The sequence below is a fragment of the Rattus norvegicus genome, chromosome 12, assembly GCF_021556685.1.
Source record: "Rattus norvegicus strain SHRSP/BbbUtx chromosome 12, alternate assembly SHRSP_T2T, whole genome shotgun sequence".
NCBI classification, from domain to species: Eukaryota; Metazoa; Chordata; class Mammalia; order Rodentia; family Muridae; genus Rattus; species Rattus norvegicus.
In genome coordinates this window covers 40,832,739-40,853,148 of record NC_141545.1, presented here as the reverse complement: position 1 = coordinate 40,853,148, position 20,410 = coordinate 40,832,739, and the positions used below count along the sequence as shown (strand labels likewise).

The 20,410-nt window shown below is 50.0% G+C and overlaps 1 protein-coding gene across 12 annotated transcripts in view; it reads right to left on the bottom strand.

Moving 5' to 3' along the window:
- Positions 1-19,531, bottom strand: part of Camkk2 (calcium/calmodulin-dependent protein kinase kinase 2) — a 50,817-nt gene extending 31,286 nt beyond the window's left edge. For 6 of the 12 annotated variants that reach the window (XR_015634171.1, XM_087579435.1, XM_087579436.1 and 3 more), the window contains exons 1-2: positions 19,405-19,531; positions 6,161-6,686 (exon numbers count right to left, since the gene is read on the bottom strand). Coding sequence is in view for 7 of the 12 variants with exons in the window: in XM_087579435.1 (XP_087435561.1) it covers positions 6,161-6,628 (468 nt within the window). In the remaining 5 variants the exon portion in view is untranslated. 12 annotated transcript variants of the gene reach the window in all.
- Positions 19,532-20,410: the final 879 nt, after the last annotated feature.

Genomic DNA, 20,410 nt, shown 5'->3' with positions numbered 1-20,410 from the left:
TGTCCCAGGATTGCTTCCTGCTCCTGCTGTGCCTTCACCGTTTGTCACTATTATGGTCCTCATATATCTGACCTGGTGTGATTGTCCTGGGAAGACTGTCATTGCCATAGCCTGGTGTGCTCACTTCCTGGGTGACAGCCCCTTCTGGTGGGCAATCTGCCTGCAGATCAACGTGAAGTGAACTTTCATAAAAATAATAGTTTAGGTGAATTAATGATTTTATGGAATTGCCAATTTGGTTTAAATACCTTTAGGAAGTTAGGGTATTTGATAGAAAGTTTAAGGAGATGGTTTAAGTTGTTTTAACAGACTGTGCCCCTCCTTGTAGAAGGTGTGCAAAGGCTGCATAGGTTAGAAAAGGAGCACAAGTGTGCTTTCCTTACATGTTATAAGCATGTAACCGTACTAGGGAGAAACATAGGCTTGAGACAAGTTAATGATCAAAGAAAACATTCATTCTAGGTTGGGTCTGAGTTCCTGGACTTGGAGTGTAGGGGTGCGGCCATGTCCATTGTCATAACCATGAAAAGACAGGTTATGAGTAAAGAGTAAATAATTCAATTATGATGTAAGACTAGAGAACCATGATTACCCAGTTTAGCTGAACACGACTTAAAAAATAAGGCGTAAGAGAGATGATGATCCGCTTCTTGGTAAAGACAAAATGTCACCAGGTAAGCATAGGAAAAGAGCTGCAACGTAGACTGGCTTGCTAAACTCTGCTAACCAACGGCAAAAGGATTACTGCTTTGGGGTTACATTGAACTTACAGAGAGAAAGAGATGAGAAATATTTACACAGACACAGACACACAAACATACACATGAAAATGGTTGAAGCCTATTGATTGGTAAGCCTCCATCCACCAAATATGTGTGTTTATGTATATATGTAAAGTGGTTGGAACTTTGCTTTAGCCACTCAATGTGTGAATGTGTGTGTGTGTGTATGTATGTATGTATGTATGTATGTATGTATGTATGTATGTTTGTGTGTGTATGTGTGTGTATGAGACGTTATTAGAACTTGTCTTGCTTCATCCACTCAGTGTGTGTGTGTGTGTGTGTGTGTGTGTGTGTGTGTTTGAGAGAGAGAGAGAGAGAGAGAGAGAGAGAGAGAGAGATTTTCTCCCCCTTTTCTCTTTTCCTCCTGGCTGTCCCCCCACCCCCGAGTTTAAAGAGTTTAGAAAGTCTCTGCATGGTCACAGGGAGTGCCGGCCACAATGGATCACGTTTTATCTCCTCAGAGGAAAGTCTGTTGAATGATGAGCTGCTGATTCTATACCCTTGCCTCAGTTTCCCTTGACCTGTCGAAGCTGGCCTTCAACAACACATACACTGACACACTCACTCATGCACACACTCACACACACATGCACACCACACCTACATGCACACATACATACATCAAACTCATGCACACACACACATACAGACACCTCACACACATGCACACAGATACACACACACATACATATATACACACCTCACACACATGCACATACACTTACATACTAACACACATCTCACATGCACAGAGACACACACACATGCTCACACACACACATCTCACACATACATACACAGCACATACATACACAGCACATACATACACACCCCACACCTACAGACACACACACATATACACACCATACCATACTCACACATACATCTCACACATATATATACACCTCACACACATGCAGGCACACACTCACATACATACATCTCACACACATGCACATAGATACATACACACTCACACATGCTCACACACACTCACCCACACATCTCACACACATACACACCCCACACCCACAGACACACACATATATATACACCATACCACACTCACACACACATCTCACACATACATACACACCACATACATATACACACCTCACACACATGCACACACACTCACATACTGGAGGGAATGTCTCCAGATTCCCCTCCCAGAAAAGAAAAAGAAAAAGCCATGAACTGGAGAGAGAGGAGGCAGAGGAGAGGCACGTGAGAGGGGTTAGAAGGAGGAAAAGAGAATGATATAATTTCAAAATATAAAAATTATTATTAAAAAAAAAACAAGCAATGAATAGCCTAGTAAGAGCACCAGTGGAAGGGGAAGCCCTTGGTCCTGCCAAGACTGAACCCCCAGTGAACGTGATTGTTGGGGGGAGGGTGGTAATGGGGGGAGGATGGGAAGGGGGGGTTAGGGGGATGTTGGCCCAGAAACCGGGAAAGGGAATAACAATCGAAATGTAAATAAGAAATACTCAAGTTATTTAGCTCAGTGGTAGAGTGCTTGCCTAGGAAGCGCAAGGCCCTGGGTTCAGTCCCCAGCTCCAAAAAAAAAAAAAAAAAAAAAACCAAAAAAAAAAAGAAATACCCAAGTTAATAAAGAAACAAGCAAAAGGTCTGAACAGGCGCTTCTTTAAAGGAGACGGATAAATGGTTAACAAGCATGAAGAGCCATTGAATACATGCCTACGAAAGCCACGCCAAGCCAGAAAAGGACGGGTAGTCAGACCGAGTGCTGGGGAGAACACAGCGCTCACAGTTGCACATACAGCTGCCAGAACAGGACGTGGGGCGTGGGCAGCCCCCCTGAAAACGACTTCCCTCCCTCTCTCTCCACTCTCCCTCCTTTCATACACGGTCCCATCTCTTCCCAGCTGGCCTCAAACATGCTATTTAGAGTGTGGCGGTGCACGCCTTTAATCTCAGCACCCAGGAGGCAGAATCAGGCAAATCTCTGTGAATTCAAGGACAGGCTCATCTACATAGAGAGTTCCAGGACAGTCAGGGACTACATAGTCACACAGACCCTGTTTCCAAAAAGAAAAAAAAAATGTAGACACAGGTAGCCTTGCATGGTGGATAAATACTGCAAAAGTTGTGGGTTACTGAATTAAAATCTCAGTGCTACCCCTCTCTACAGGGTCCAAGTCAGAGACATCCCAGAGGTCCCCAAGACAACATAGGTTATTACTGCTGCTCTTGGGTTCCCATAAGTAGACAGTAAAACTACTACTGACAACACAATACACTTCGGCTAAAGACAGAGAAGCCAAGCTACAACCTCCACCCTGTTGGCTCACTTTCATAGTTGCCTGAAGGGGCCAAGCAGGCCCCTGGGGGAGGGAGTCATCACGATATCACCCAGCAGCAAACTCTGTACGCTCTAACACTGATCCGATACAATGCGGTATGGAGGTTGTGAAGGAAACCCATGCTTTCTGACTGGTTCTGAGGCCTGCTCCACACGAGGGGATTCAAGCTTGGCATCGTAGAGCTGGGCGATGGCGCTCAGCTGCGAAAGGTCACAGGTCCTACGAGGAAACCTCCTGTTGTTGTTTGGCTTGAATGGCGTGTTGTCAAAGTGCCTTCTAATGTTTATGTTTACTCCCATAGTTTAGAGCTGCTCTCCAACTTGGCCGGAGAAGTATCTCTCTGCAGTGGGTGGCTGCTAACACAGAGACCCGTGACTGGTCCCCTCAGTGCTGAGCGTAAGTGACCGGTGAGTATTCGGCTCTTCTGAGAATATCTCAAAAGGGGACGCAAGTCAATGTAAGAACCAGGGGACAGGGAGGAGGGCTGTGAAAGGCTATCTTTAGGATAGGACACGACCACTGGACTCAGGAGCTCGCTGCAACCATGGTCACCTGCACAAGATCACTTACTATCCCAAAAGGCAGTTAGTTACCTTCCCCAAAAGAGGGCAAGAGGCCGAGAAAAGAATGGGTGGAAAGTGAGGGAGGGGAGAGGAGCTAGGGTAGCTGCGATTAAGATACAATGTTGACATGTGTGAATTTGTCAAATAAAAGACTAACCTGTTAGAAAAGTGGGATACTTGGGGGGGGGGGGGAGCCTGAACTGCTGGTCCTCCTGCCTCATCTCTTGGGATCGTCATGAGGTGTTAGGGGTGGAACATGGGGCTTCGTACACCACGCTAAGCAAGCACTCTATCAACTGAGCCACAGCGACAGCCCACCAGCTGCTTCTTAACATCCTCATCCCAGCACCCGGCGTCCTGTTTCTAGGACTACCCAAGAGAAATAAAAACGATTCAGTAGTAAAAAGGAACCAACATCAGCAAGGCCAGGTGGCACGAGCCTGTCATCGCAGCCCTCAGAACGTACAGGCAGGTGAGTGTGAGGCCAGCGGGGAGACAATGAGATCATGTCTCAAAAAAAAAAGTTTACGTAGTAAATGAAGACCATCAACTGCCAGTAAACATGTCCCCCGGTGTCTGCAGGGAACCGTTGCAGATACTAACCAAGAAGAACTAAAGTCCCTCAGAGAAAATGGCACGCACGGCAATGTGCCAGTACAGAATACGCCCCTCATACAGCCCCTCTCACATATATTTCCGCACTAGGAAACAGACAGCTCTTCTGGCCTGGAGCTCACTGTACAGACCAGGCTGGCCTAGAACTTGCAATGATCCTCTTGTCTCTGCCTCCTGAATTCTGGGATTACAGCATACCCAGCCCTCTTCCCTCAGACTTTTTTTTAAAGATTTATTTATTTTATGCATATGGGTACACTGTCGCTGTCTGCAGACACACCAGAAGAGGGCATGGGATCCCATGACAGATGGTTGTGAGCCACCATGTGGTTGCTGGGAATTGAACTCAGGGCCTCTGGAAGAGCAGTCAGTGCTCTTAACCGCTGAGCTATCTTTCCGGCCCTGCTTCCCTCATATCCTATTTTATTATATCTATGTTTGTGTTGGTCTGTGTCAGATGCCCCCACAGGTCAGAAAATGGCATCTGACCCTCTGGAGTTGAAGTTAAAGGGGGTCGTAAGCCTCCATGAGGGTGCTGGGAGCAGAACTGGGGTCCTCTGCAAGAGAAGCCATTCCTCTTCCACTGAACCGCTCTCCTGCTACACACACACTTACACACACTCATACACACACACACTCATGCACACTCACACACACACTCAAACACACACACTCACCCATACTCACACACTCACACACACTCACACATGCACCCACACTCACACACTCTCACACACTCATATTCACTCACACACTCATGCACACTCACACACACTCAAACATACACACACTCACCCATACTCACACACTCACACACACTCACACACTCTCATACACTCACATGCACACTCATACATGCACACAGTCACTCACACACACACTCATACACACACACTCACACACTCTCATACACTCACATGCACACTCATACATGCACACAGTCACTCACACACACACTCATACACACACACTCACACACTCTCATACACTCACACCCACGTGTACTCACACACACATGAACACTAACACGCGAGCGCGCGTGCGCGCGCGCACACACACACACACACACACACACACACACACACACACACATACACACACACTTTAACTCATTCCCAAGCTGCTTATGTATTTAATACAATGTCACTGTTATGTAAGTCATTCTACCCTGGTGCTCTGAGGCAATAACTATTTAAATTGTCATTTAATGACACGAGAAAAAAAATAGCCCGCACAGCCTCATAGTTGCGATTTTTTTTTCCTTCCGAATATTTTCAAGGTTGGCTGGATCTGCAGCTATCGGGGCCAGGAGCGTATCCAACAGCACGGATAGATCTCAACATCATTACGCTGGAGAGGAAGCTGAGCTAATGGAGCACTCGAACGGGCACTGAACCTGCTTACACAAAATCCTACAACCTGCAAACTAATCTAAAACGCTAATTTTTTTTTTTTTAGAGAAAAAAGAAAAAGGCAGTTTGGAATGCCAGGAGTGGCTGCACACACCTGTTATCTCGGCGTTCGAGAGTCTGGGGAAAGGGGGTCATGCAAAGTTCAAAGCCAGCCTGGGCTACATAGATCCTGTCAATGGCAAAGAAATGAAACGGACTCAGTTCAGCAGCTACTGGGGAAGGGGCGTGAAGGACGCGGCCAGCAGGTAGGAGATACCCTCGGTCTGATTGAAAAGTTTTCCCAGGAGCAGTCAAAGAGGAAAAAAACTAACGTTTGCCCGGTGAGAACGTGGGGGAGGGGGGGATGTTTACTTTGTTGCTTTTGAGGCTTCACCTCAGTCTGCGGCCCCTAATGTCCTTCGGGTCATCCTCCCCCTCCCCATCTACCCCACCATGGCTCACTCAGCGCACGCACCAACCTGCAAACCCGTGATGGAGACGTGGTGCGACTCCACTGTGGGCCGCCGGGGCATCCGGGGAGAGGACTGTGGGGAGCTGGCTGGTGAGTAGGACAGGGATGGGCAGATGCAGCGTCCATTCATGTCCAGGCTGCTGTTGGACGCCGGCCCGCCCTGGGACCGCTCCTGGAGGGACATCTTGCGACCAGAAAGCAGGGACCGTGACTCAGGTTCCGAGGCATCCAGAGGGAGTTCCTGGCCATCGGCCTCCAGAGGTTGGTCTCTGGCCAGGCTGAGGTCCACGCCCCGGCCTGGTTCACACTCGGTGACCACGATGAAGGATTCCATGCCCAAGTGGATGCTTAAGGATGAGAGTCCCCGCAGTGCCTCGCAGGGCTTCTGGCTTTCCCGGCTGACACCCCCGCTTCCCAGCTCATCCTGGGGGGCCGCCCGGTCGCTGGTGGGCTGGCTAGAGACACATGATGACATGGTGTGTGTACCAACTTCATCGGCCAGGCCGGAGCACTTCCATCAGCAGTAGAGCTGCCTGCAGAAAGAGAGAAACAACCGTGAGCCAGGCAGGGACAGAGAAAGGAGTCCGTCCTCCGGGCCAGACTAGTGTCTGATTGGAGCACACGGTTAAGATCCTTAAAAACATCTTTCTGCCCAGTATGGTGGTATAGCGCTTGGGAATCTAAGGCAGGAGTATTGCCAGGAATTAAAGGCTAGCCTGGGCTACACAGTAAACAACAGGCTAGATTGTGCTACAGAGCAAGACTCTGTCTCAAAACAACAAAAAACAAAAAATAAATAAATAAATAAATAAATTTTGTAGCCAGTGTTCTGGTGCCACATGTCTATAATCCCAGATCTCAGAAGGTCAGGAGTTCAAGGTCTGCCTGGTCTGCACAACACGAGCTATCTTTGAAAAAAATAAATATTGGGGCTGGAGAGATGGCTCAGTGGTTAGAGCACTGACTGCTCTCCCAGAGGTCCTGAGTTCAAATCCCAGCAACCACATGGTGGCTCGCAACCATCAGTAACTCCAGTTCCAAGGGGAACCGATGCTCTCGTCTGACCTTCAAAGACACCAGGCACACAGTGCACAGACACATATGCAGGCAAAAACACTCACTCGCAATCTTTAAGTTAAGAAATGGGGGAGGGGCAATGTACTCTTTTGCATTTCTTCTCACACATCATGACAAGGAATTTAAATTCAATTCTCTCTTTTTTTTTTTAATTTTTCATTATATATGAGTACACTGTAGCTGTCTTCAGACACACCAGAAGAGGGCATCAGATCCCCATTACAGATGGTTGTGAGCCACCCTGTGGTTGCTGGAATTTGAACTCAAGGCCTCTAGAAGAACGGTCAGTGTTCTTAACCACTGAGCCATCTCTCCAGCCCTAAATTCAATTCTTATATGAAGAAAGTATAAGGAGCCCCAAGAGACAGAATTGACAGCTAACTGCAGTGTTGCCGGGCAGGGGCAGGGGCAGGGGCAGGGGCAGGGGCAGGGGCAGGGGCAGGGGCAGGGGCAGGGGCAGGGGCAGGTAGACTTTGAAGCAAACAGGACTACACAGAGAGTTCCAGGACACACACATACACACACACACACACACACACACACACACACACACACACACACACATCACACATACACAGGGATGAGGGAGAGAAAATATTAAATGAGGTCTCTTGATTTTGTATGTTTGATATATGTAGGGATGTGTCTGAGTTCCTGCGTATGTGCATGTGTGTTTAGAGGTCAGAGGTCAACCTCAGGAACCTCCCTCCCTATCTTGGATTTTTGGTGGTGGTAGTAGCAGTGGTTTTTAATCTTTAAAATCATTTTCTTTTATGTGCATGGGTGTTTTGCATGTATGTATGTATGTATGTGCACCACATGTCTGATGGGTGCCCGTAGAGAACAGAAGGCAGCATTGGAATCACAGGAACTGGAATTATGTGTGGTTTGAAGTTGCCATGTGAGTGCAGGGAATTGAACCCGGATCCTCTTAACCAATAAGCTGTCTCTGCAGCCTCCCAAATTGTTTTTGGAAACAGGGTTTCTCACTAGAACCTGGGGGGCTCCATTTAGGCCAGCCTGGCTGGCAGACAAGTCCCAAAGACCAACCTCTCTCCATGTTCACAGCTCAGCTTGCTGACTAGCGACCTCTAAATCACCCTCTTGACATTTTTTTTTTTAAATCAGTAAAAGTATCTGGTGCTGAAGGGATGGCTCAGCAGCTAAGGGCACTGGCTGCATTTCCAAAGGACCCAGGTTCAATTCCCACCACCGACATGGCCACTCACAACAACCCACAACTCCAGGGGATCTGATAGCCTCACACAGGCATACATGCAGGCAAAACACCACAGCACACAGAATAAAAAGAAATACGTCTTTAAAAAATTTTAAAAAAAGGGGTTGGGGATTTAGCTCAGTGGTAGAGCGCTTGCCTAGCAAGCGCAAGGCCCTGGGTTCGGTCCCCCAGCTCTGAAAAAAAAAAAAAAAAAAAAAAAAAAGAGAAAAGAAAAGAAAAGAAAAGAAAAAAAAGACATTAAACAAAAAGAGCACAGGACCCAAACTCACAACTGCCTATAACTTCAGCTTAAGGGGTTTGAGGCCACTGGCTGCCACAGGCACACGACTAACACACACACACACACACACACACACACACACACACACACACAGAGTTCTTTAAGAATTAGTAATTACCATGCTGGAGAGATGGCCCAGTGGTTAGAGCACTAACTGCTCTTCTAGAGGTCCTGAGTTCAATTCCCAGCAACCACATGGTGGCTCACAACCATCTGTAATGGGATCTGATGCCCTCTTCTGGTGTGTCTGAAGTTAGCTACAGTGTACTTATATATAATAAGTAAATAAATCTTTAAAGGAAAAAAAAGAACTAGTAATTATCTACTTCTTAAATGCTAGGTGGGCCAAATGAAACCCTTCTACCCGTATCTTCCATGCCTTACTGCAGTGACTTCTCCCACGGACTGGTAAGATGTCCTAAGCCCTGGATGTGCTATCTGCCCCCTGTGCTGTGGTGGGGTAAGTGGGGTGCACACTTCAGGCCCGCCCAGGCTGTAGACTGAGACCCTCTCAAAACAAACAGGCTGGGGAGACTGCAGCTCAGTGTAAGAGTGCCTGCCCCATGGGCATGAGAACCTGAGTTCAAATCTCTAGCACCACCTAAGAAACCAAGATGGCTGCCGGAAGGTAGTTCCTCAAAACGGTAGAGGCTTTCTGCATGCTCCGTACCTAGGAGTACACCCTACCAGCTCTCATCCTAGGACCTGAGGAGGGAGGCAGCAGATGAATAGATACCCATAAGCATTAGCTATGGCTACCACACAAAGGAGAAAACATCACATCAAGCGTAAGCCCGGTCCCAAGAGGCCTCGAATGGCGTAATTCCACGGAAATGAAATTTCCATACTAGGCAAATCCAGGGAGACAGGCAGATTAGCGGTTACCTAGGACTACGGAGGAGCGTTCTGGAGGGCAATGCAGTGACTGTGAGATAGGTGCAGGGTTTCATCTTGGGTTTCATCTTGGCGAAGATGTCTTGGAATTAGACAGGGTGGAGATTTCACAGCCCAGTGCATGTACTGAATGCAGTGAACCGATCTCAACGGGGTTCATCTGCCAGGCGTGGTAGCGCACACCTTTAGAGATGGAGCTAGGGGGGCTTCTGGGAGATGCAGGTCATCCAGGCAAGACAGAATTACACAGTGAGACCCTGTCTCAAATTTAAAGGGGAAGGGGGGTTAACTAGAGGGCTAGGGTAGCTTGCAGCAAAGTTCCTAACTAGGATTTGAGGAGCCTTTGGCTCTACCTCAGCACCCCCACACTCCCAATTCATTTTAAGTCCTCTAATCTCTTTTGTTTGTTTTTGTTTTTCCAGACAGGGCCTCTCTGTGTAGCCCTGGTGGTCCTGGAACTCACTCTGTAGACCAGGCTGTCCTCGAACTCACAGAAACCCACCTGCCTCTGATTCCTGAGTGCTGGGATCAAAGGTGTACGAGGTCCAGCCTCAAGTGAACTTTTAGATCAGTTGGAGAGAGGAAAAGAGAGGGTGGGGGGAGACTGTCACACACCTCCAGGTTGTCAATTCCCACCAGCCCTGGGACAGAATATTAACCTTTCACTCACGTGCTTGACAAATGCTGGTGGACAAATGTCACAGGCACTGAGTTAAATCCGTGCGTCGGCAACGTGGTGGCAGCTGTGTGCTCACCAAGGAGGGTCTCCTTAGGCACTGGGAAAACAGTGGGTGCTGGCTGCCATTTCAGTGAGTAACATGGCTTCCAGGGTCACCCTCGGGAAGGAGGACTTGAGAGGGAGTGGCATGAAGTCAGGGCTCCCTGGAGATGTTGTCTGGCCCTCTAAATCCACCTTTCAGAAACATCTATTGTAACAACAGTGGGGAATCCTCCAATCAGAAAACCCCTGGCATTCTCAGCCGTGACTGGTGCCTACAGATGAACACCATTCATGATTTTTTTTTTTAAAGTGTTGGATTTTCTTGGTTGGAAGTTTAATTTGATTTGACTTGGTCATTTGTTCTAAGAAAGAGGAGAAAGAACATAAAGTTGGGGGAGGGGGGACCTGGGAGGAACTGAAGGAGAAAAAAATGATAAAGATATACTGTATGAAATATATTTTCAATAAAGAAAAAAAATACAATAAAGAGCCGAGGAGATGGTTTAGTGGGTAAGAGTGCTTGCTGCACAAGTGTGAAGGCCTGAGTTCAAATCCCAGCACCCACACTAAAGGCTCGGTGTGACCTAAGGGTATTTATAACCCAGCACTATGAGGGCAGAGACAGGAGGCTCGCTGACTGCCAGCCTAGCTGTGGGGTCAGAGAAAAAGCCTGTCCCAAGGGAATAAGGTAAGCGTGAGAGAGAGGAGAACCCTTGTCCGTCTCCAGCCTGAGTGCAAACACGTGCACCCACATACATTGCATATACCACACACAAACAAACCCCAACAAAGTCAACCATGTGACAAGGTGCTCAGCCTGGCTTACAGGAAGAGAAGTACACATGAAAACAGCCAGCAGCCGCTGCACTTCCTCAGGAAGCTAGCCATGGAAGGCCCAAATGGCCTGTCATTCTTCCCATTGGTACGCACTCAAAAAAAAAAAAAAAAAAAAAAAAAAAAACGGAACGGAGGGCTTCAGACCCCTGCATAGCAACAGCCATGGCGTCGCTAGTCACAACTGCTAAACGGTGGACGGAACCCCATCTATCAAAGGATAAGTGGGCCTACAGAACGTAGTAGGTCACATAAGAGTCAGAGCAGGAAGGCAAGTCTGACCGACAACCAGTGAGTGGCATCTGGGATGGTCAAATTCGATTGGACGCGGGGGTAGGGGTGGGGCCAGTGAGCACAGCGCGTAAAGACCTGGGCTCCACCCCCAACACTGCACAACCTACTCGCTGCTGCTTGCTGGGCAACAGGCAGTTAAGAGGAGAAGTTCAAGGTCACCTTTAGCCACTCAGTGAGTGAGTTTGAGGTAGCCTGGACTACATGAGAACCTGAACCCAAAACTGGAAGGGAAAAAAGCAGCACAGAGGTGGGCCGGGTTAAGGGGAGAGAATGAGAAAGTCCAAACTCAAGGGAAGAGCCCAACACGGTGGACAAGCTTGAGGCCACTGAATTGTACCGGTAAAACCAGTGAAGATGGCTCATTTTCACTGTATGTCACGTATATAGTTTTTATTTATGTGCATGTCAATGCCTGTGCCACTGGAGCGCAGGTGTCATGAAGACCGGAAAGGGCACGAGCTCCATTAGAGCTGCTTCTGAGCTGCCAGACTTAAACTCAGGTCCCGTGTAAAAGTACAACGACTGTAGAGCGCTTACCTAGGAAGCGCAAGGCCCTGGGTTCGGTCCCCAGCTCCGAAAAAAAGAACCCAAAAAAAAAAAAAAAAAAAAAAAAAGTACAACGACTGAGCCATCTTTCCGGCCCTGGAGATGAATTTCCAGAAGAGAGTAATATGCCACGCCTCAGTACCGACGAAGACATCACCAGCTATGCTCCTGCCTCAGCTTCCCTGTCAGTGGAGTTCCGTACTTTCTGCAGCCTGCCTAATATTATTTTACATATCCTGATGTGATCCTCACCTTCCAAAAGAGAAAAGTGGGGCTCCGAGGCCACAGCCTGGACTCATCCTCTGCCCAGCTTGCCTTTAAATTTTTCTCTCTGCCTCAGTTTCCTCATCTTTAAACTGGGCAGCTTCTGCATAGTCACGGGGAGCAGATGAGCCTGAGCCGTGCACTCAGACCACATGACTGAGGTGCTAAGAAGCTAGTCTTTCGATACAATGTCTATGAACAGCTGAGCAAGGTAGTCTTTGAGACAATGTCTATGAACAGCAGGGGCTGTGTTCCAGAATCTTCCTGAGTAACTACGGTCCTCGAGAGTCCACCTGCAATTCCATGGATTCCACAACTGTGACCCAGACAGCCCAGGGCAGGCAGGTGACCTATATCCTTCCTCTTGGAGCCACTTCTATTGGGGCTACAAGTGTTCCTGAAAAGAAAACCAGACTTGGCAGTGCCTGGGAAAGTCAATGGGGATTTTTTTTTTTCTCGCCAACAGAAAAACAATTGCTTATCGATCTCTACTCCAGGCCAAGGACACCGAGCCATCCACCTCCGACGAAGCCGCTTTTAATCAAGTCTCCTTGGCCAGCCGGTGTCTGGCCTGGGCCTCCCTTGTCGCTGCTTCTGACGCAGGCTTGGCCTTCAAGGTCTGAAGGAAGGAGGAGAACAGACCACTAGGACCAGGGCTAGGGCTGCCTGTGAAGGAAAGTTAGGCCCACCCAGGTCTAGGTTATGTGGAAGGATCGTGTCCCAACTCTACAATCTAAGCCAGTACTCGGAATTGTTTAAGGACCAGAGACCTTACAAGAATCCAATGAAGTTACCAACACTTTCCGTAGCAAAGAAAAAAAAAATTAACCATAAATGCAATAGTTTGGCATAAAAGATTGTACTAAAAATGCTTTAAGTCCCAGCAGGCATCAGGCATGGAGTGACTCCCTGTGGTTGTGTAATTCCCCCAGGACAAGCCCTCTACAAGGAAGGGCAGGGATCAGAACACAGGATTGAAAAGGACATTCCTACAAGCTGCTCAGGTTTGACAAAATGCCAGCAGCCCAGGCTGAGCCGGGCAGTTCACCGTGAATCACAAGAACTGCCCCACCCGGAAGCCCCCTGAGCCCCCCCCCCCCCGGCACCCAATGGAGCCGCCAGACCCTTCCTGGAGCAGATGGAGCCAGTCCCCAGCCAGGATGAGAGGAATGTTCCATCCTCTGCCAGGAAGCCAAGTGGCACAGGCCTCCAGGAAGCGCTTGACCATTTCCTTTCCTGGGGGCCATTTCCAACCAGCAACTGCCGCCTGCCAAATGCAGAGCCCGGTGGAGCTGGGCCACGCTGAGCCAAGCTGAGCTACTACCCGGGCTGTGGTGTGCATAACAAGTCGCAGGTAGGCTTCAAAATCAGAGACACACCTTCCTCGGAGTCCATCAGGGTCCCCAGAGCACCTCTTCCCTGGCTCCAAGACCAAAAAAAAAAAAAAAAAGGGGGTGGGGTGGGGTGTGCGAATCAGCTCCACAGATCCTGCCAAGACCAGAACGATACCATCCCTGGGTCAGCAAACAGCCACATCCTCTCTCACCTGGGGAAACTGAGGCCCAAGGCCCTAGAGGAAAATTCATTTCACTCGTGTGTTCTTTTAACAGTCAATTAGGGAATGAAGATCAGTTGGGAGATTGCTTATCAAGTATGCAAGAGGTCCCGGGTCCCCAGCGCGGCTGTGAATCAGGCACAGTGGTGCACGCCTGAAATACTGTGGAGGTGCAGGCATGGAAAAAGTTCAAGGTCTCAAGGGTCATCCTCAGCTATACCACAAATATAAGGCTAGCCAGGGCTACACAGTGAGAGCGTGTCAATCAAACACACACACACACCCCAAAACCAAAACCCCCGAAGGGTCAAATCACTCCAAGTGATTATGGAGGGTCCCTACATGGGATTTCTGGGGCAAGGAACCAACAATCTCATGAAACATTTAAAAGGAGAAGACCCAAGTGCCACAACACAAACAGGGGTGCGGTGGGGGCTGGGGGTGGGGACAGCCAGACTAATCACAAAAGAATAGAAGAGAGGTAGAAGGAGGCTGGGGAGCTGGGGGGTGGGGGGCATCAAGGACGTCTGTCCTGGGAAGTATTTTCCCTTCCTAATTAAAATAATAAATTTCTTTTTTTTTTTTAATGAGAAAGTGCAGTTAGGATAAGTTCCTCTTTTTTTTTTTTTTAAGATTTATTTATTTTAGTTATATAAGTACACTGTTGCTATCTTGAAGAGGGCATCAGATCCCATTACAGATGGTTGGGAGCCACCATGTGGTTGCTGGGATTTGAACTCAGGACCTCTGGAAGAGCAGTCAGTGCTCTTAACCACTGAGCCATCTCTCCAGCCCAATAATAAATTTCTGAAGCAGAGCCTCACTGTGAGGCACAAGCTAGCTCTGTGATCCGCCTGCCCCGGCCTCCTGACTGTGAGGATTACAGGTGCCGCCACAGTGCCATGCCTGCAGTCAATGTGTGAGCATGAAGACCTGGAGTTCAGCCCCACAGCGCCCTCATAAAAAAGCCCGGTGTGACTGCCAAATGGTGTGTGTGCCAGGTTCAGGGAGAGACCTTGTCTCAATCAATCAAGGTGAAACAATGGAGAAAGATCTCAGGGGCTGGAGGGATGGCTCAGTGGTTAGGAGCACTGACTGCTCTTCCTAGAGGTCCTGAGTTCAAATCCCAACAAGTACATGGTGGCTCACAACCATCTGTAATGAGATCTGGTGCCCTCTTCTGGTGTGTCTGAAGACAGCTACAGTGTAGTCACATATAATGAATAAATACATCTTTAAAAAAGGAAGAAAGATCTCAGCCAGTCGAGTCATCAAACACCTTTAGTCCCAACACTCAGGAGGCAGAGAAACGCTGTCTCAAACAAACAAACAGATACATTTTTAAAACATTTAAAGATTACCGATTTACCTAGAGTCACATGGTAACTTAAGTATCCTTAAAACAGGTCAGAGTTTCCTTGTTGTTTTTGTTTTGTTTTGTTTTGTTTTGTTTTTCCCAGATGCCTAAAGTGGAACTTAGGGTCTCTGTAAACGTCCCGGTCTGTGATTTCCAAGAAAAAAAAACCCTAAAAGTTATGGACAGAGCCTTGCAAAGGTCCCAAACTGTCTCCTGAGTAAAGTACAGGCTGGGTCAAAATCTTAACATAAGTCATGTGGCTGCCATCCTAGGAACTCAATCTATTTGGGGAGACCAAAGGGAGCAGCCTCCGACTATGCCGGGAACAAATACCCAGACTCGACACAGCAACACGGCCTGACTGGCTAGGGAGAATGCAGTTCTGAATTCGCCACTGAATTCTCAGGCCTAGAACTTTCTAGAATACAGAGACAAAGGTGGTGGGGAGAGATCCACTCCAGCAATACACAGTCTGGCCCTCCCACATGGCTCTCCCTCCCTCATCCTGCTCCTCTAAATCCACCTTCTTCCTTCTCCAACCTCAAGTGTACAACCCCCTAAGCAGGGACAAATCAGGAAACCAGGTCTACAGGGCCACCTGTCCCTTACACTTGGACCCAGAACGGGGAACAAGGGCTGAAATTAACAGAAAGGCAAGAACTCTCTCTTCCACCGGCTTTGAAGGCAACAGCACAATGGAGTTAGGAAGCTATAGTGGCTCATGAATCCCAGCACAAGGGAGGCAGAGGCAGGATGCTCTTTTAAGTTCACACAGCCAGTCTGGACCACAAAGCAGGATCCTGCCTCTGCCAAACTGAACCAGGGAATGAGCTCTCTGCCCCGCCCTCCTATCTAACCATTGACTCCCCTTTAAGGGTTCCCTAACAGAACCACCCACCTTGGCCTTCCCTCCTGATGCTCAACCTCTCAGGGCAGAGGGCAAGATCCTGGCCTCCCCTCCTCGCCCCCACTTCCTGCTCCTTTCCAGGTTGGAATTAGCATTTTTATCTCGGTAACAGCCATCTCTCAACTATTTACAGCCTCCAGGATAAAAGGAGGCAACACAGAAATAGTACCTCAGCAGCTTGCAGGACGGGTGGGTGTGGGTGTGGGGGGCACGACAGAAGCTTCCAGATTTCTCTTTCTCCCTTTCCAAAAGGGAGAGATAGCCTAAGATATGGCTCATCTGTTACACGGGTCTCCCCAGCAGCTCCGAGACTCCCACAAGGAGCAGGTCCTAGCACCCGTGAGCTCTCACAGTGCAGCATCTGTTCCCAGACCCCCAAACAGGGGGTTGAATGTTGCAGAGCCCAGCTGAGTACAAGGCAGCAGCACCCTGTCCAGTTCCTGTCATGCCCAGGGCCTCCTTCCCGCCTTGTGAAATACCAATCAGTCCAAACAAACAAAGCAGAACCAAACTTTGCCATTTCTCTGGGCTTAAAATGTTTTATAATTGGAAGAAAAAAAAAAAAGAATGAAAGAAAGAAAAATCAGTTAGGCACGGTGGTGTCTGCATGCAGGAGGCAGAGACACAAGGTCAAGAGATCAAAGCCAGACTGGGCTACAGAGTGAGACCCTGTCTCCCAGAAGAGGAAAAGAAAGAGAAGCCCATATATGGGAAACAACACAAATGTCTGTCATGATAAATAAACCAGGTGTAGTCTGCTTGGAGTATGGAATATTATTCAGCCATCAAAAAGGAAGGAAGCGTAGAAGATGTGATTCTGAGTGGAACCAGACACAAAAGACCTCCTATTGTATAAGATGTGACCCACAGGCACACTAATCCCAGAGAAAGCAGATGTGTGGGTGCCAGGGGCTGGAGGGAGGGATGCCTGGAACAAGGAGTGATGGTTTATTAGGTACAGGATTTCCTTTTGAGGTGATAAAAATGCTCTGAAACTAGACAGAGGGAACAGACTACAACACTGTAAGTGTCCTAAATGCCACTGGGAGGAACCTCGCCTCGTTTTTTTTTTTTTTTTTTCTTTAAGGATTGGAGAACCGAGTCTGATGGTGGAGGGCTTGCTAGCAAAGTGTACCAGGCAAGCACCCTACCACCTGAGCCACATCCCCAGTCTAAGAGGTCCTAGAGAATCAGAGAGAGAGAGAAACATCTAAATCCTCAGCTTCCAAGGAAGGAGGATAGGTGCGAACTGAGAGAGAGCACTGCAGCCTGAGAACCACCTCGGGACTCTCTCACCCACCCGTCCAAGGACTCTCACCCAGAGGAGCCGTGTGAAAGCACACACGTGTAGAGCCTCAGGATGGAGGAAAGACAGCGGCCCTAGCCGCGGTCCACATCCAATCGCAAAGTCCCTCAGTTGAGTTGGATCCCACCCTATTCCCTCTACCTAACCCCTCAACTTTTCAGCCCATCTCTGAAGGCTTGGCATAACAGACGCCTCCTCCAGGGAGCCTCTGGGATTCACTCCTCTCAGAACAGATTTCTCCAGAAATAGCACCCTGTGGCTCGCTCCCTCTCCACTCCCTCAGCCCTTGAGGCTTGTGGCATTTCTCAGCATCTCCCTCCTGGCATTTGAGGTAGGGACATTCTTACAGGACATTTGGCTTTCCTTAGCTCCTGCCCACTAAACTCCATGAGCGCTTAGTCTCATTTTGACAAGCCAAAAGTCCCTCCCACGTGTTTCCAAATGCTCACCAGGAGGGTGGGACTGTCCTCTGAGAAATACTGCATAGTTATTAGCCCAACTAGCGACTGCAGAGAAAGACAAGCCTGAGTCCTCCTCACAGGACAGCAGGACGCCTGTGTCTTCATACACAGCCCAGTAAACAGGCCTGGGCTTCCCCCACAATAAGGAAAAGGAAGCCCTGCATTGTCTGTGTGTGATCCTGGCTAAGTTAACTAACCGCTCTGAGCCATTTAGTCCCAGGAACCTCAGACTCCTGTTCTCAACCACATAGGATATGGGTCAGCATTAAATGAGATAACCCAGGCATTTGCCACATAGCAAGAACTCAGTAAATGTTACTTAGGGGGTGGGAGTGTGGTTCGTTGGTAGAGGGTGTGCTTAGTAGCATGCTCATGGCACTGGGTTCTATCCCCAGCATGAATGATAAAGGTAACTAAGATTATCCAAGGTAGGGGCTCATCAGATGGTGGCTTTGATGAAGCAGTTCAGAGCAGCAGATTGTACAGGAGGAGGATCGGGCAAACTGAAGCGGCTTCTGCACACCACCACACAATCTATTCTGAAACTGCAGTGTCTGTGGGCTTGGGAGCGGTGGCAGCCCCTGCCACTTCCAAAGAACAAAGGAGTAGGGAGTGGGGAGGCAGAGCAATCCTCCTCTCTGTCCTGTGGGGGCAGAGTCCGGAGGAGTAAAAGACATCATTAATGCCCCAGGGCACCTGAAGTTTCTACTCGAAAATTGGGGGACCGCACAGAAGAGGCTAAGGAAGATAAAAGTTGCATCTAGGGTAACCAATGAAGAGCACGACCCACCCCCCCAGGTCAGGAGGCTCCTTCTTTGCCCAAGGCACCTGAGATGTCCTCCACCCCCTGCTCCATCCCTCTGCAAAGTGCCACCTCTTCCTCTCCAAGTGAGAGCAGCCGGGGAGGAGGCTGACAGAGCTGTGAAAACACCCCGCTTCCCAAACTGGGCATCCAGGGGGTGGGGGAGAACCCTGGCAAAGCCCCGGTGATACCAGGGCACCAACCCCAGGGCAGAGCCAGAGGGAGCCGGGCATGCACTCTTCATGCACCGCTCGCTGCAGCCCTGAGGTAAATTTAGGTCAAAAGGATCAAGTCGGCCTGTGAGGTCGGGGTGATCAGAGGGCAGACTCCGGGCCAAGCCTCTAGGACCCCGGTCCCCGAGTGACTTGCAGCCTGCGGGGGTGGGACACTCCCGCGCGCTCAGGTTCCGCACCTGTCAAGCGCCAGGGGTGGCCTAGGCCGTCGCCGGGATCCGGGATCGCCCTGGCCGGCGGACCTCGGTGCGGAACTCCAGGCCCGCTCCTGCCGCTGGGGCCCGAGCACCGCCCCACTCCGGAGGCCGGGGGAAAGGGGGCGCAGCCCTCCACGTGGCGGGGCGCGGGGCGGCGCACGTGGGGTCCCCTCGGGGCCCGCCTCTGGGCTGTGTCTGCCGGCCCCGCGCGCGTCCGGGACCCGGAGACCCACAGGGAGGTTGCGTCCCCCCACTCAGCCCGGCCCGCCTCGGGCCAGCTCACCTGGGCTCCGCGCCGCCGCCTCCCGCGCTCTGCGCCCCCGGCTCGGCTTGGCTCGGCTCGACTCGGTCCGGTTCGGCTCTCCACGGGAGGAGCCGCCCGGGCTTCGGCTCGCGCGCGGCGGCGCCTCGGGCTCCGTGCTGATTGGCCAAGGACCCGGCGTGGAGCGCGCGTACCCGCCGCAGCCTCGGCCGCGCGCGCCGGGTCCCGCGGAGACTTAAGTAGCGGCGGGGCGGAGGCGAGGTTGGGGGGAAGGAGGAGGCCGCCCGCGGCAGGAAGCGAGGCCGGGCTCGCCCGCGCAGGGGCGCACAGGCCGCAAGTTTGGGAGTGGGTCTCAGTTCCTGCCAGCTGCTCCACGCTGCTTTGTTCCTGAGCGTGGAGAAGTTCCCCGGAGGCGACCGGGGAAAACCCAGGAGCCGTCTGGCGGTTCCCTCCCTGGATTTCGGGGCAACGCCCATTATGAGGAAACCCTTTCCGCAGCCGCCTCCCCACCGACCACTGTTGCAGGCTCGCCCTAAAATGCATCACTCACTCCGAACGGCCCAGTGAAGTTCTAGGTCTCCCCACAAGGCTGACCAAACACCCTTCCTCTTTTTGACGTTTTACTTTACTGGAGCCTAAAAGCTCGTTTAGTCTCCCAGTTGGGTAACAACGGAGAAAGAAAAGGGTATTTGAAGGGCTCCCTGACCCGGTGGCCTTGGATGTGGGGGGTCAGTGAACGCAGTCTTGGATGTTCACCAGGGGCTGTCTGCATGTTCCTGCTGGCAGCCAAAAGGGAATCAGAGTTGAGATGTCAAATTCACCAAGGTTTCAAAGCTCTTTTGTCAGCTGGGTCCGTTTCCAGCCCTCAATAAATTATTTCAATATTCCTAGGCTGGGCACTCACAAACAGTTCCCAGGACCGGACAAATAAACTCAATGAACGTTCTAATGAGATGGTCGCTCCTGATACTGCTCAACGGGTTTGCATTTCTTTGTTAGTGTAGCACATAGAGCAAGACGAGGCGGA